This window comes from Bufo bufo, chromosome 5 (assembly GCF_905171765.1).
Source record: "Bufo bufo chromosome 5, aBufBuf1.1, whole genome shotgun sequence".
In the NCBI taxonomy this organism is placed as follows: Eukaryota; Metazoa; Chordata; class Amphibia; order Anura; family Bufonidae; genus Bufo; species Bufo bufo.
In genome coordinates, this window is record NC_053393.1 from 362699391 (window position 1) to 362714195 (window position 14805).

General features: G+C 43.5%; 1 protein-coding gene across 3 annotated transcripts in view; it reads right to left on the reverse strand.

Moving 5' to 3' along the window:
• Positions 1–14805, reverse strand: part of LOC121001698 — a 133008-nt gene that overhangs the window by 66638 nt on the left and 51565 nt on the right. For all 3 annotated transcript variants that reach the window (XM_040432874.1, XM_040432875.1, XM_040432876.1), the window contains exon 8: positions 8989–9180. In XM_040432874.1, coding sequence (XP_040288808.1) covers positions 8989–9180 — 192 coding nt within the window. The remainder of the gene's footprint in view (positions 1–8988; positions 9181–14805) is intronic.

Below are 14805 nucleotides of genomic sequence, written 5' to 3' on the forward strand. Positions count from 1 at the left end.
TTTGTGAGGCAAGGTAAAAAATAGCGATTTTGGCACTGTTTTTATTTTTTGTTATTTACAATGTTCATCTGACAGGTTAGACAAAAAATTTCTTTTTTAGCACCGTTTTTATAAATCTTTTTTTTACGGTGTTGACCAGACAGGGGTGGATCATGTGATATTTTTATAGAGCAGGTTGTTATGCACACGGTGATACCTAATATGTCTGGTTTTTTTTTTTTGTTTTTTTTTTACAATTTTTATGGGAAAGGTTTTTTTTATTGAAACTTTATTTTTTTATTGTTAAAAACACTTTATTTCACTTTTAATGTTTTTTATTTTTGTCCCACCATGGGACTTCAACATTTCAGAGTCTGATCCTTGTTTCAATGCAGCACAATACATCTGTATAGTTCTGCATTGACTATCAGTGTATTACAGTGTAATGCACTGATAGTTTGCCTATGAAACCCAGCCTGGAGGCTGGGCCTCATAGGCCTCCGCACATGCCAGGCCCAAAGGCCTTGGAATGGCTTGGGGCTGCCATGGCAACTATAGGGTCCCCGCCACCACAGAACGGGGACCCGATGGCTAAGGAGAGGGAGTGCAAACCTACTATATGCTGCCATCAGTGCTGACCGCGGCATATGAGGGGTTAATCCACCAGAATCTACGTTATTACCGATGCTGGTGGATGCAGCAGGGGTCTGGCTGTCAGTAACAGCCAGATCCCTGCCACTGATCGCGGCACTGCACATGGGGGGGAGGAAGGACTACAGGACGAGAATGCTACTGGCCATTTAGGACGAGCATTCTCGTCCTGGGTCCTTAAAGCGAACCTGTCACCAGTTTTCAACCCCAAGTTTCATCGGTATCCTGAGTTAGGTCTCCCCCACCCTAATCATGCTAGGTGTTTGTTTTTTTTAAACACCGCTAAGTACTTATTTTACAGTCCACATTCGCTTTCTTAAACTTATGTAAATTAACTGCTTACCTCATCACTTCCCATTCCTAACCCCACCTCCCGTTACATGATTGACAGAATCTAAAGATCCTACCCTCCTCCCGAACTCACGTCCCAAATCCCGCGCATGTGCAGAACCAGTCATCTCGCTCCTCATCCCACACTGATCATGTGACTCAGCACGGAACATTCAAAGCTGCCTTTAAAAGATAGAAGTAAAATCACTGATAATTACCTCCCTTATCGGGTGCTCTAAATCTCCTAATAAACACAGCTGGTGATGAGTGCTTCTCTATGCTGCAAGCTCTTGATCGGTGCGCAGGAAGTGACGTGCATTAAACTAGAGTAGCGGGAAAAAACAGGAAACAGGGATAGAGTAGCTGCGAGATTTAGAATAGAAGGGGTGGAGATGAGGGTATATCTTATTCATTTGTGGGCGTGGCTGGGCTCCGAGAGTCAAGGAACGCTGGACTCATCTCTGAATCATGGCGGACACAGGACTCATGTAAGGCTCATTTACATATTTTTACATATATTTATTTTAGGTTTTTCTCTAAAATGATAGTTCGTTCAGAATTGATTTGAATATCATTATTAATGTATTAAAACGTATTTATAGAAAAGTGAGTTGATAGATAGGGTTAGAAAGTGATGACAGGTTTCCTTTAAGGTGTTAAGCCACATTCTTATCAGTAAGATAAGGATTGAGCTTTAATGAGTGTTTATCATGTCAAAGAGCAGAGATAAGAACTCCATAGAAAAGACAAAAAATCCACAGGCAACTAGTAGAGCATGTCAGCTCGGTACACAAAAAATGATTCCATATTGTTAATAAAAGGACAATTAAAAAAAATATTTTTAGCTCAAAATAAATACAATGCAATAATAAAAAAAATTGCACCCAAAGGTGTACATTGCCTTTAAAATATAATAGTATTAAAGAGCTAATGAAACTAAAGAGAAAGCAGATGTTAACAGCAGAGGTACAGGAGTATAAAATACAAATACAAAGGTATGGATACATGGGATGGTAAAGTTAGCCATGGAAATTAGATCCTAGCAGATCCCAGATTTTCAGGGGATCCACCATCAAGCACAAACAGGCCTGGAGGGTTCAGGGGGCTGTCGACATTAGGACCCCGTGTATAGCAGCTCCCATGGTAGAAGAGAGGTCCAGAATCAAGCATTATTACATAGGCAATGAGAAGAAAACCAAAAAGTACATGAAAATGGTCAGCTCATTTGAACCCCCCCTTTTCCATTCTAGCACAGGTGACAGGATACATTGTGATCTCTGGTCCAAGGGATGACTATATAGCTCTGTTATAAAAAAGGCAATGAAGGAATCTATGATTTCTTTCAAATAAAAGCTAGTCACTTAGAAGATATCTCTCGACACTCCTATATCAAGTCTGTCTAGAGAGTTAGTGAGTGCCGTCCTAGAGTACCAAGAGGTGGCACAAAAAGGTATTGTTTTAATTCCCTCATCAGAAAGGAATGCATTAATAAAGGATTGTCATTTCCCAAACAATGTTTTTGTGAGTGTTGTTTTTCGCCATTCCACTTCCACCAGTTCTAAAAATAAGCAGTGCTTCAACTGCGAGATAACCTCTAAGGTTGTGGGACAGTCCGGTTCTAGGCATCTATTCAATAAGCATCTTTTTACAGTTAGCAGGAGTAAGTGTATAATCATTGGGAAAGGGCAAGAGTCTGGAGTCGTCTGAAACAGTACCAGTTCAGGAGTATTACGGATTTCTATGTCCAACTTGTCACTGCCAACTTGCATATCTGCTCCCAGAAGCACTGAACTGCTGAGCAAGCACATCCAGAGGTCCATGATAGAGATCCATATACGCCAAACCTCATTTGGGGCAACACAACATCTTATCTGAATACCCTCTCCTTTTATAAAAACAATATATATCTCCCTATGCAATTGCATAATGCGAAACAGAGTTTCTCGTCAGACCTCATTTACAGTTGTAGAGCGTATTTTCTCCCAACCCCATAGAACAGCCACTGGCAAGCAGACCCCTGACAAGTCCGTCTTCCAATTCTTCAACATGGATGATACCAACTTCTTAGAAAAGAGATGACGAAGATCTCTATAGAGAGTCGCCAAGGTGACCTCGACAGCAGCAGGCTCGATGATTCGTGTAGAACACAAAAAGGGTTAACAAAGTTTCTAAAATCAGCTTTGAATTGAGGGTTTTAGTTTCTAAGATTTGGTAATTAATGGGTGGTTTCTATTATGCAAGCCCCTGAAAGTCCCTTGAGAATTGAATTGGTCCTTAAAAAGTTGGTTTCGGAAATGTTCTTGAACATTATTTCTAACATTCTGAACCTTCTAATGTCCTAAATAACGTAAATGACATTTATGAAATGTGAACGTTAATAAATAACTATTTTAGATAGCAGATAAATGCAAATTTAAAAAATTGATAATTTTTCCAAATTTTCAATACATTTAGGATATTTTTATTTTTTTTTAGAAATAAAAGGTAAAACATATGGACCCAAGTTTATCACTAACATGTAGTACAATGTGTTACAAAAATCTCAAAATGGCTTGGATAAGTAAAAGCATTCAAAAGTTATTACCACATAAAGTGACATGTCAGATTTGCAAAATTAGGTTTAGTAAGGGGGTAAATTGCCTGGTCATTTCAGGTTTAACATTTTTACCCATTTTACTCAATGACACTTTATGCGGAGTGGGTTGTTGTTCCCACGCCTCTTTGGCCCCGTCCCAGAGACCGCGAGGGTGTCCTCCATATAGCAATTTGAAGGGCGAGAACCCAGTAGAGGCCTGGGGTACCTCTCGCACTGCGAACATGAGATAGGGCAGAAGGAGGTCCCAGTCCTTCCCATCTTTAGACACTACCTTTTTCAACATATTTTTTCATGTTTGTTTAAACCGTTCTACCAGACCATCCGTTTGCGGATGGTAAATGGACATCCGTAGTTGTTTTATGTGCAGCAACTTACAGAGTTCCCTCATCACCTTGGACATGAAAGGGGTTCCTTGGTCGGTCAGAACCTCTTTAGGTAGTCCTACTCGGGAAAACATCTCCATTAACTCCTTAGCTATGAGTTTGACCGAGGAATGTCGCAGTGGCACCGCCTCCGGGTACCGAGTGGCGTAGTATAGAATGACTAAGATGTGTTGACGCCCTCTGGCGGACTTCGGTACTGGGCCTATGAGGTCCATAGCTATTCGGTCAAACGGTACTTCGATAATCGGGATATATAGCAGTCAAATAGGTGTCCGTAAAGTGAGTATTAACCTAGAATATTGGACCCTTTAAAATATAGCTTTTATTAATTCAGTTAAAAATAGAGTAAATCACCCTGTGATATCTGGGTGACCTAAAATGTATCAAGACAGGATATCGCCCAGCTACCACCGTGAAATGGTGAGTTTGATGCCTTATGGATAGTACAAATTCCACAAGGGCACTTATGACGTTGGCAATAGGTATAAGTATACAGTACGTTAGGGGAAGACTAGGGTACTTCCGTAGGTACCGGGGATAATTCTCTCCCTGTACCAGCCCTAGGTTAGCCTCTGCCCAGGGTTGATCCCTGATGGTGGGATCTCCCTGTTCCCGTACCTGCCCTGTCTGGCCCTGTACAACCCTATGTGTTGGGAATGTACCGAATATAGTGATGTCAATAGTATTTGTTACCCCGACGCGTTTCCCCACTAAGGTTCATCAGGGTGTCGGTTAGGAACAGATAATTAATGTAAATAACATCATAATTCAAAGCAAGATAAATTAGATAAAAATGTACTAAGTCCTGGATGAGACGGTGCGGCAGACCATGTTTGGGGCTGGATGTATCACACAGGATCTCCTAATAGTAAGGAGAAGTATCACCTGTAAATAAATCACAGAGATGTATATTTAGTTACAGGATCGCAGAGGTCTTAGCGCCCCCCAGGGGATAAAAAGTTACTGGTGATGTGCCCCATCGCTGTCTGGACTGCCGCCTGCCAGATTTTGTAAAGCAGTGGGGCTTCTCTGTGCTGCCGTTGTTTAAATATGCACTTAAGTGCACGTCCTCAATCCTGGAAACTAGATATCCGGTGATTGGAATGCACACCGAGGCCGCAACTTCCGGTTCCCTGGAACGCATGCCTAGCTTCTGGTTTGCTGGAACGCAGACGTCACTTCCGGTTTAGCGACGCTGCGGCACTCCAGACTTAAAGTGGACACGTAACAGTATAGGGGGAGATGGTGAAGTGGGTGATTGTACAGCAGTATCCCCCATGACAAAGGCCTCTTAGCGGTCTCATACTACTTGAGCACAAGAGGGAATCATCTTGAGGACCACAACCACTTCATTCTGATCCTACATTGTAAGGCACAATTTTTTCCTGTTCAGTGGGCGGTTCTACCACCAGCTCAGAGGGACGGCAATGGGGTGCCCCTGTGCCCCCACGTATGCCAATTTCTTCCTGGGCTCATCCCACTGCTTGAGCCTATGTGGTTTTTTGTGATAGCTTATTGCGGTGTATAGGATCTTTATGGATCCAAGTTATATGATTTTATTGTATGTAATAAAAGTTAAGTTTTAGATTCTTGCTTTCAGTGATATCCCTATTTGTTCTTGCAAGAGTTTGGACATTATTGGTTTTTCAGTGATATTGGTAGTGACTATGTACTAATCTATCTTTGAGACTTCTGCCCCTCTGAAAAGTTATACTCGGATGGGGCGAGATACTTTTTGCCACACTCTGGTCCATTTGTAAAATGGGCCAGTACTTACTGAGGATAGCCCTTACTTCTGCATTGGACACGTCAAACGTAGAAATAAGGCGAGTCTTCGCTCTCCCATCCTCTCCAGATTTTTTAGGGGTAAGTAGCGTTTCCCTCTCTGTGGTCACTTAAGTGCATATTTAAACAACGGCAGCACAGAGAAGCCCCACTGCTTTACAAAATCTGGCAGGCGGCAGTCCAGACAGCGATGGGGCACATCACCAGTAAGTTTTTATCTCCTGGGGGGCGCTAAGACCTCTGCGATCCTGTAAGTAAATATACATCTCTGTGATTTATTTTCAGGTGATACTTCTCCTTACTATTATGAGATCCTGTGTGATACATCCAGCCCCAAACATGGTCTGCTGCACCGTCTCATCCAGGACATAGTACATTTTTATCTAATTTATCTTGCTTTGAATTATGATGTTATTTACATTAATTATCTGTTCCTAACCGACACCCTGATGAACCTTAGTGGGGAAACGCGTCGGGGTAACAAATACTATTGACATCACTATTTTTGGTACATTCCCAACACATAGGGTTGTACAGGGCCAGACAGGGCAGGTACGGGGACAGGGATATCCCACCATCAGGGATCAACCCTGGGCAGAGGCTAACCTAGGGCTGGTACAGGGAGAGAATTATCCCCGGTACCTACGGAAGTACCCTAGCCTTCCTCTAACGTATACCTATACCTATTGCCAACGTCATACGTGCCCTTGTGGAATTTGTACTATCCATAAGGCATCAAACTCACCATTTCACGGTGGTAGCTGGGCGACATCCTGTCTTGATACATTTTAGGTCACCCAGATATCACAGGGTGATTTACTCTATTTGTAACTGAATTAATAAAAGCTATATTTTAAAAGGGTCCAATACTCTAGGTTAATACTTACTAGGGACACCAGACTCCCTGAGTCCAGCAGAGCCTCTGCTTTTGCCTGATGGCCACTTTCTCATACATCGCCAGGTAGGTTTCGATGCTGTCTGCGGGGGTCATCTTAGAAATCGTGGCACAGACTGCTTCCCAGGCATAGTGGATGCTCAGGGTTGCTCCTGCTGTCTCTGCAAAGCCATCACGTGTTGTAGCAGCAACTGGTTAGTCTCCTGCTGCTGCTTATTAGCCTTGCATTGCTGCAGGTTTGTCTCTCGCTGCTGCAGATTAGCCTCCATGAGGGCCTTCACAACAGCCTCCATTTTGTCGTGGGGCACTAGATGTAATACAGCTGGCTTAATATACGACATACAACCGTGCCTGAAAAATGCAGAAACCAAAAATATCGGCATTCACGCCAGCCTCACTGCTCTTGCCCACATCCTTCATCAATGGTGGGGTTTCGCTTTGGTAGATAGGGTAAGCGGATGCAGTACAGAGGCAAAATACAAGTTCCTAACTCAAAACGTCAATGTTTATTCACACTTGAGGCAACTGCACAAAACAGCACATAACTTTGCAGTCTTGGTGTTAATTCACACACAATGGAAAGTTCATATAACACAAGTCACCTTGCTGGCAGTTCTGCCTCCAGTAGTCCACAGCAGGCTTTAGAGGGCCCGTTTCCCCAGCTTGCGGCTCTCAGCCCTCCAGCACGGCACAAAGCCTAAGATCCCAAAAACAGAGACATCTCTGCTGAGCCCAGCTGCCTATTTAAGGACAGCCAGGCGCTGCCAAAACCCGGGCCGGCACTTAAACTCCGGGCCGGTATTTGACCTCACCTGGCTGAAAACCAGCCCAGCCGCACATGCTGGGAGGAAAATACCTGCCTTGCCAGACACAACCCCTCACTGTGTCACACTAGTTATTGCCAAGAAGCCATTTCCTTTATGAGATCCACAGGATTCAATTTCACAATCTACAGGTGCATTTCAATAAATAAGATTAGCGAAAAGTTAATTTATTTCACTAATTCAATTCAAAAAGTGAAACTCATATTATATAGATTCATTACACACAGAGTGATCTAATGAACTAATGAGAACCTAGGAGTTAGTATCTCAGAAAATTAGACTATTATATAATAAGATCAATTAAAAAAATTATTTTTAATACAGAAATGTTATTCTCCTTAAACGTATGTGCAATATATGCACTCAATACTTAGTCGGGGCTCCTTTTGCATGAATTACTGCATCAATGCGGAGTGGCATGGAGGTGATCAGCCTGTAGCACTGCTGAGGTGTTATTGAAGCCCAGGTTGCTTTGATAGCAGCCTTCAGCACATCTGCATTGTTGGGTTTGTCTCTCATCTCTGCATTTTAACCTCTTAGTGATGTAACTAATTTTTGGGTGGGATTAGTGGCATCGCTTATTGTTAAAAAAAAATGTAAATAAAAAATACTTGCCACAGCAAGCTATGTGTCACTGATGTTGTCAGGCTCAGACCTTCACCTGACCAGGCATGTGGACCTTTACAAAAAGTACTTGAGTAACCCTGGTGTGCACTAATGAGCTCTGTTAATTCCAAGAAAATAATGAGGGACATTTACACCACTATTGTGCAGTAAAAAAGTCACACATTATGGCCCACGCCATATGTGAACCATTAGGCTTCTCGCCACTTCAGAGAAAGGGATTAGTCTTAGTGGAAGGGGGCTGGGTTTCATGCAGCCCACCACATTTAATACAATTTTCACCAGAAAGTTGTGTAAGTTATAGCTGTAGTTATAACTGAAATTGTAGCTGGCGTAGACTTCAGTTTCTGGTGCACAGCAAAGCAGAGATACATTTGATTTGTTAAGAGGCTAGTGCAGGGACATTAAGAGAACCTTTCACCACTCCTGACATGTCTGTTTTAATAGCTTCATGCATTGCCCTCATACTAACAATTCTGGAGCATCTATTCTTATGTCTGTATGTTGTCCCATTCCTCTATTATTAGAAGTTATGAATAATTGCTAGCAGTCTGCAATAAGGGTACAGAGGGGAGGTAACAAGTTGGGGGGTGTATCTTCACAGTCTGAAAATGGCAGCACTGATTGGATAGAGTGAGTCTGTGCAGGTACACCCCCCCTAACTGGTTCCTCCCCTCTGTACCCTTACTAAAGGCTAATAGCAATTCATTCATGACTTCTAGTAGAAATGATAAAGGAATTGCACAACATACAGCCATAAGAATAGATGTTCCAGAATTGTTATTACATGGGGCATGCATATAACCATTAAAACAGACATGTCAGGAGTGGTAAAAGGTCCTCTTTAAGACTGGTGTATGGGTATGCCAGTCCTGATAAATGTCTCCCGATGTGTTGTTACCCATTGGTTAGACTACTTACATTTGAGGACACTTTAGATTGGTTTGCATCAGCCTCTTTTTCATTCTGTACATCAGCCTCTATCGATATATTTTTTCTTCCATGCATGCGTTCTACTTGTAAGGCAATAGCTTTCATCTGTTGTGTGAATTCCGTCTTTTTAGAAAACTGTTGCCTCACCATGCTGCTATATAATTCTGGATGGTGTTTTTCCTAAAACAAACAAAAATATATAATACAAATAAATCACATATGTAAATGAAAGCAGGCACAGAATATTTACTTAAAGGGAACCTGTCACCAGGATTTTGGGTATAGAGCTGAGGACATGGGTTGCTAGATCGCCGCTAGCACATCTGTAATATCCAGTCCCCATAGCTCTGTGTGCTTTTATTGTTTCAAAAAAAACGATTTGATACATATGCAAATTAACCTGAGATGAGTCAGAGCTTGAAAATATGACTCTTCTCTGGTCACACAAGTAAGATATGACTCTTATGTTAATTTGCATATGTATCAAATCGTTTTTTTTTACACAATAAAAGCACAGAGAGCTATGGGGACTGGGTATTGCGGATGTGCAAAATCCCGGTGACAGGTTCCCTTTAAATGTACTTTCTGGGATCTTACATCGATGGCCTATCCTTAGAATAGGCCAGGGGTCATCAACCTCTGTCACTCTAGCTGCTGTGAAGCTATGCACACACACTTGCTTGGCTGTCCTTTGAATTCCTATAGAAATAACTACAGCATGCTGGGAGATGCTGGAAGTTGCTGAGGGGATAGGCCATCAATATCAGATTGGCAAAAGTCCGACACTGCCGATCAGGAGTAGCTCCATCCCTTTAAAATGAGCATAGCTTTTGTCATTAAACTGCCTGTATATCTCAGAGGCCAGTGATTGCCTACAGCAGCCATGTGTTATATACTGTAAACAGAAACCAGAGGTGAAGACCAGAGATTTCAAAATGGGAGGAAACAAAGTGAGTATATGTTCTTTGGTGATCTTATCACATTTGGGGGCACTAGGGGGAATTTTCTTCTAAGGACTCATTCAGACGGCCAGGTCCGCAAAAGAGTAGTTCCATTCCAGGGCCCCGCTAATAATATAGAGCATGCCCTATTATTGTCCACAAACAAGAAAAGGCATTTCTATATAGCGTTGCCCCTATGAGTTCTGCAAAATGCGGGCTTAGTTGAACAGGTTTAGTTGCCCATAGCAACGAGAGTCCATTATTCATGCCTCTTATAAAAGTTCAAGATGTGCACAGCTCATACAATCCGCTGACGCCTACATGCACACACTTTTATAAAACCACCAAAGCTACATCAAGCATTTGTTTTTGAACAGCAAATTTTTAAAATGTATCCTGTAGATAGGGGGAAACGTTAACACTTGGCACAACCCATTTAATCTTTGCTGTGTCCCAGGAGCTCAGCCATGTGTAGCCTCTATCTCCTGTCATGTGACAAGCTGTGAGACAACTGGCTGCGGCATAAGCCTCCCTGATGTGTCCTGTCTGCAGAAGAAGAAAAAAAGATTAAAAGCTATGTGCACCTTCGGAGGAATTTGTTTTTTATGATAGTATTTTACTCATTTTGGGCTAAAATCATTTTTATATTTGGTCTTTATTAAAAATATTGAGCTGTTCTGTCACAAGGGTTAACAATTTGTCTAGCTGTGTTGTGAATCATACTTTTTACTTTCACTTTGTGCTGGTCATCTAATAACCCTTATCTCTAAGTTACTAAGGCTACTTTCACACTAGCGTTTTTGCTGGATCTGGCAGGGCTCAGCAAAAACGCTTCCGTTTCTGATAATACAACCATCATGATCGGATCCGGTTGTATTATCTTTAACATACCCAAGACGAATCCGTCATGAACTCCACTGAAAGTCAATAGGGGACGGATCAGTTTTCTATTGTATCAAAGGCAAATGGGCGGCACTGTGCTTCGGTAGGGGTCCAGGTGCACGGTCAGTAGGTTGATTCCCCAGATACTTGTAGTAAGAAGACCAGCACTCCGTAATTCCAATAATGAAAAGGATTTTCTTTATTCGTCACCCATATGTGACGCGCGTTTCGACACTACTCTGTGTCTTTGTCAAAGTACAGGTGATAACAGCTCCAGGAGCTGTTATCACCTGTACTTTGACAAAGACACAGAGTAGTGTCGAAACGCGCGTCACATATGGGTGACGAATAAAGAAAATCCTTTTCATTATTGGAATTACGGAGTGCTGGTCTTCTTACTACAGTTTTCTATTGTGTCAGAGAAAACGGATACGTTCCTATTGACTTGCATTTGTGGTCATGACGGACTCTTCTTGCTCCGCATCCCATGACGGAAATGCTGCAGTTTGCTCTCCGGTATGAGAACGCAACCAAACGGAACCATATGCATTTTGGAGCATTCCATTCTGTTCAGTTACGTTTTGTCCCCATTGACAATGAATGGGGACAAAACGGAAAAGGTTTTTTTCCGCTAGTGTGAAAGTAGTTTAAGAGGTCATAAACACCTATTTAAGCCACATTCTTATTAGTAAGATAAGAACTGAGCTATAATGAGTGTTTATAATGTCAGAGAGCAGATAAGGAACCCGTGGATTAGCTGGCTAATGGAGCAGAGAGAAAATTCAGATCCCTCTATTAGAGCACCTCAGCCCTGTACAGAAAAAAGGGTTCCATATTTGTAAAAAAGACCAATTAAATTTTTTTTTTTTAGCTCAAAATAGATACAATTCAATCATTAAAAAACTGCCCCCAAAGGTGTACATAGCCTTTAACCCTTAGGATACCGAAGGTTTTTTCATTTTTGTGTTTTTATTTTTCTTCCCTGTCTTCCTGGAGCCATAATTTTTTATTTTACAGTTAACATAACCATATGAGAGCTTGTTTTTTGCGGGACAAGTTGTCTAATGCCACCATTTAACATAGTATACAATGTAGTGGGGAAAAAAATTCCCAAAAGGGTGGGATTGGAAAAACAAACGCAATTCCTCCACAGTTTACGGGTTATGTCCCTGTGGCGTTCCCTATGCAACAAAACTGACCTGTGTCTTTCATTCTCTGGGTCAGTACGATTACAACACTACCACAAATGTATAAGTTTTATATGTTTAACCACCTCCGGACCGCCTAACGCAGATTCGCGTTCCGGAGGTGGCAGCGCTGCGCACAATCACGCATATACGCGTCATCTCGCGAGACGCGAGATTTCGCTCCAAGCCGGCCCGCGCATGCGCATCGCGGGCCGGCAAAAGTTAAAGAACAATTTCGTCACCAGCCTGCCAGCAACGATCATTGGCTGGCAGGCTGGCGATTTTCAAAAAATCCAATCACAAGTCATATAACAGATCATATTAGTAAATATGATCTGTTATATGGCTTCTCTGCTTCTCTGCTGGTCCTTTTCGTCGGTTGGATCCAGCAGAGAAGCAGACTGAACTGTAAGTACACCAAACACTACACCTTAGCCCCAGATCACCCACCTGCACCCCAATTAACCCTTTGATCACCCCTTTGATCGCCCCTGTCAATCACCAGTGAAAGGAAAAAAAGTGATCAGTGTAAACTGTCACTTTTTTTTTTTCACTAGTATTGGCTGTTAGGTTTTAGGGATAGTTTAGGCCCCTTGGTTAGGTAGTTTAGCGTGAGTTAGCGGCCAGCCCACCGCACCGCAGTCACTTATTCGCTGATTAGCGTATCGCTAATCAGCATTTGTACTTTTATAGTATCTGTAAGTGATCAAAACTGATCACGGTCAGATCTATAATTGTATTAGTGTCACCTTAGCTTGCCCACCACCCAAAACGCAGTGTTTGCCCGATCAGGCCTGATCGGTCGCCCACACGTGCGTTCACCCACGCCCGCCCCACCGCAGTGACAAAAAATTATTTTTTTTTTGATCACTGCACATTCATTTTACACGCACTGCGGCGATAAAAAAATCAGTTTTGATATTTTTTATCAACCGCAGCGGCCTCCGGTACTTCGCTAGCCTCCCCTTTGTAAGACAGGCTTGCTTTTTTTCTTGGGTAGTCTCAGGGAATACCCCTAAATTTAGTAGTCCAAAATGTCAAACAGGGGGTATTCTTCTGAAGAGGCCTACAGGATTCTGACCCAGTCGGATGAGGAGTGGGAACCCTCATCTGACGAATCTAGCGGGTCAGAATATGAACCTGTGGAAAGCAGTGGCTCTCTGACCCAAAGTTCGGACGAGGAGGTTGAGGTCCCTGGCAGCACTAGGCGTACCCGGCCCCGTGTCGCTAGACCACAGGTTATGCAGGATCCGCTTCAAGAGCAGCAGAGTGGGGCTGTCGCTGCCGGATCACGTGGTGAGGCATACACCAGCAGCGCAGCCCTCCCTGGACCTAGTACCAGCACTGCCGTACAACATGGTGACGTGGCGAGCACCAGAAGGGCAGTTGAAGCTGGTACGGTGGCACGTGCACTAGTTACCCCGTCGCAGCCACCGCACAGACAGGCCCGTAGAGCCCCTAGAATCCCTGAGGTGCTGGCAAACCCTGATTGGCAGTCACCAACTTCAGCCGCACCTGTAGTTCCCCCTTTCACCGCCCAGTCTGGAGTTCGGGTTGAGACGGCTCAAATCGGTTCGGCCCTGGGATTTTTTGAGCTGTTCTTGACTGCGGAGCTCTTGGACTTAGTCGTGGCAGAGACCAACCAGTATGCCACACAATTTATATCCGCCAACCCGGGAAGCTTTTATGCCCAGCCTTTCCGGTGGAAACCAGTCCAAGTTTCCGAACTTAAAATTTTTTTGGGCCTTCTCCTCAACATGGGCCTGACAAAAAAGCATGAATTGCGGTCATATTGGTCCACGAACCCGATTCATCACATGCCCATGTTCTCTGCTTCTATGTCCAGGGCACGATTTGAGGCCATCCTCCGTTTCCTGCATTTTAGCGACAACACCACCTCCCGTCCCAGAGGCCACCCAGCTTTTGACCGGATCCACAAAATTCGGCCCCTCATAGACCATTTCAACCAGAAATTTGCAGATTTGTATACCCCCGAGCAAAACATCTGCGTAAACGAGTCCCTAATACATTTTACCGGGCGCCTTGGCTTCAAACAATACATCCCAAGCAAGCGTGCCCGGTATGGGGTAAAATTGTATAAGCTCTGTGAAAGGGCCACAGGCTATACCCACAAATTTCGGATCTATGAGGGAAAAGATCAGACCCTGGAGCCGGTCGGTTGCCCTGACTACCTGGGGAGCAGTGGGAAGACAGTCTGGGACTTGGTGTCATCCTTATTCGGCAAGGGGTACCATCTTTATGTGGACAATTTTTACACAAGTGTGGCCCTCTTTAGGCATTTGTTTCTAGAATGGATTTGCGCCTGTGGCACCGCGCGAACTAGTCGCGTGGGCTTCCCCCAACGGCTTGTAACCACCCGTCTTGCAAGGGGGGAGAGGGCTGCCTTGTGTAACGAAGAACTGCTCGCGGTGAAATAGAGAGACAAGCGTGACGTTTACATGCTCTCCTCCATTCACGCAGACACGACAATCCAAATTGAGCGAGCAACCCGTGTCATTGAAAAGCCCCTCTGTGTCCACGACTATAATGCGCTCATGGGAGGGGTGGACTTCAATGACCAGATGTTGTCTCCGTATTTAGTTTCCCGCAGAACCAGACGCTGGTATAAGAAGGTGTCTGTATATTTAATTCAATTGGCGCTCTACAATAGTTTTGTTCTCTACAGTAAGGCTGGGAGAACAGGATCCTTCCTCAAATTCCAGGAAGAGATCATCGAGAACCTCCTATATCCAGGAGGTTCCGTGGCCCCATCCACCAGTGTAGTTAGCCGTCTA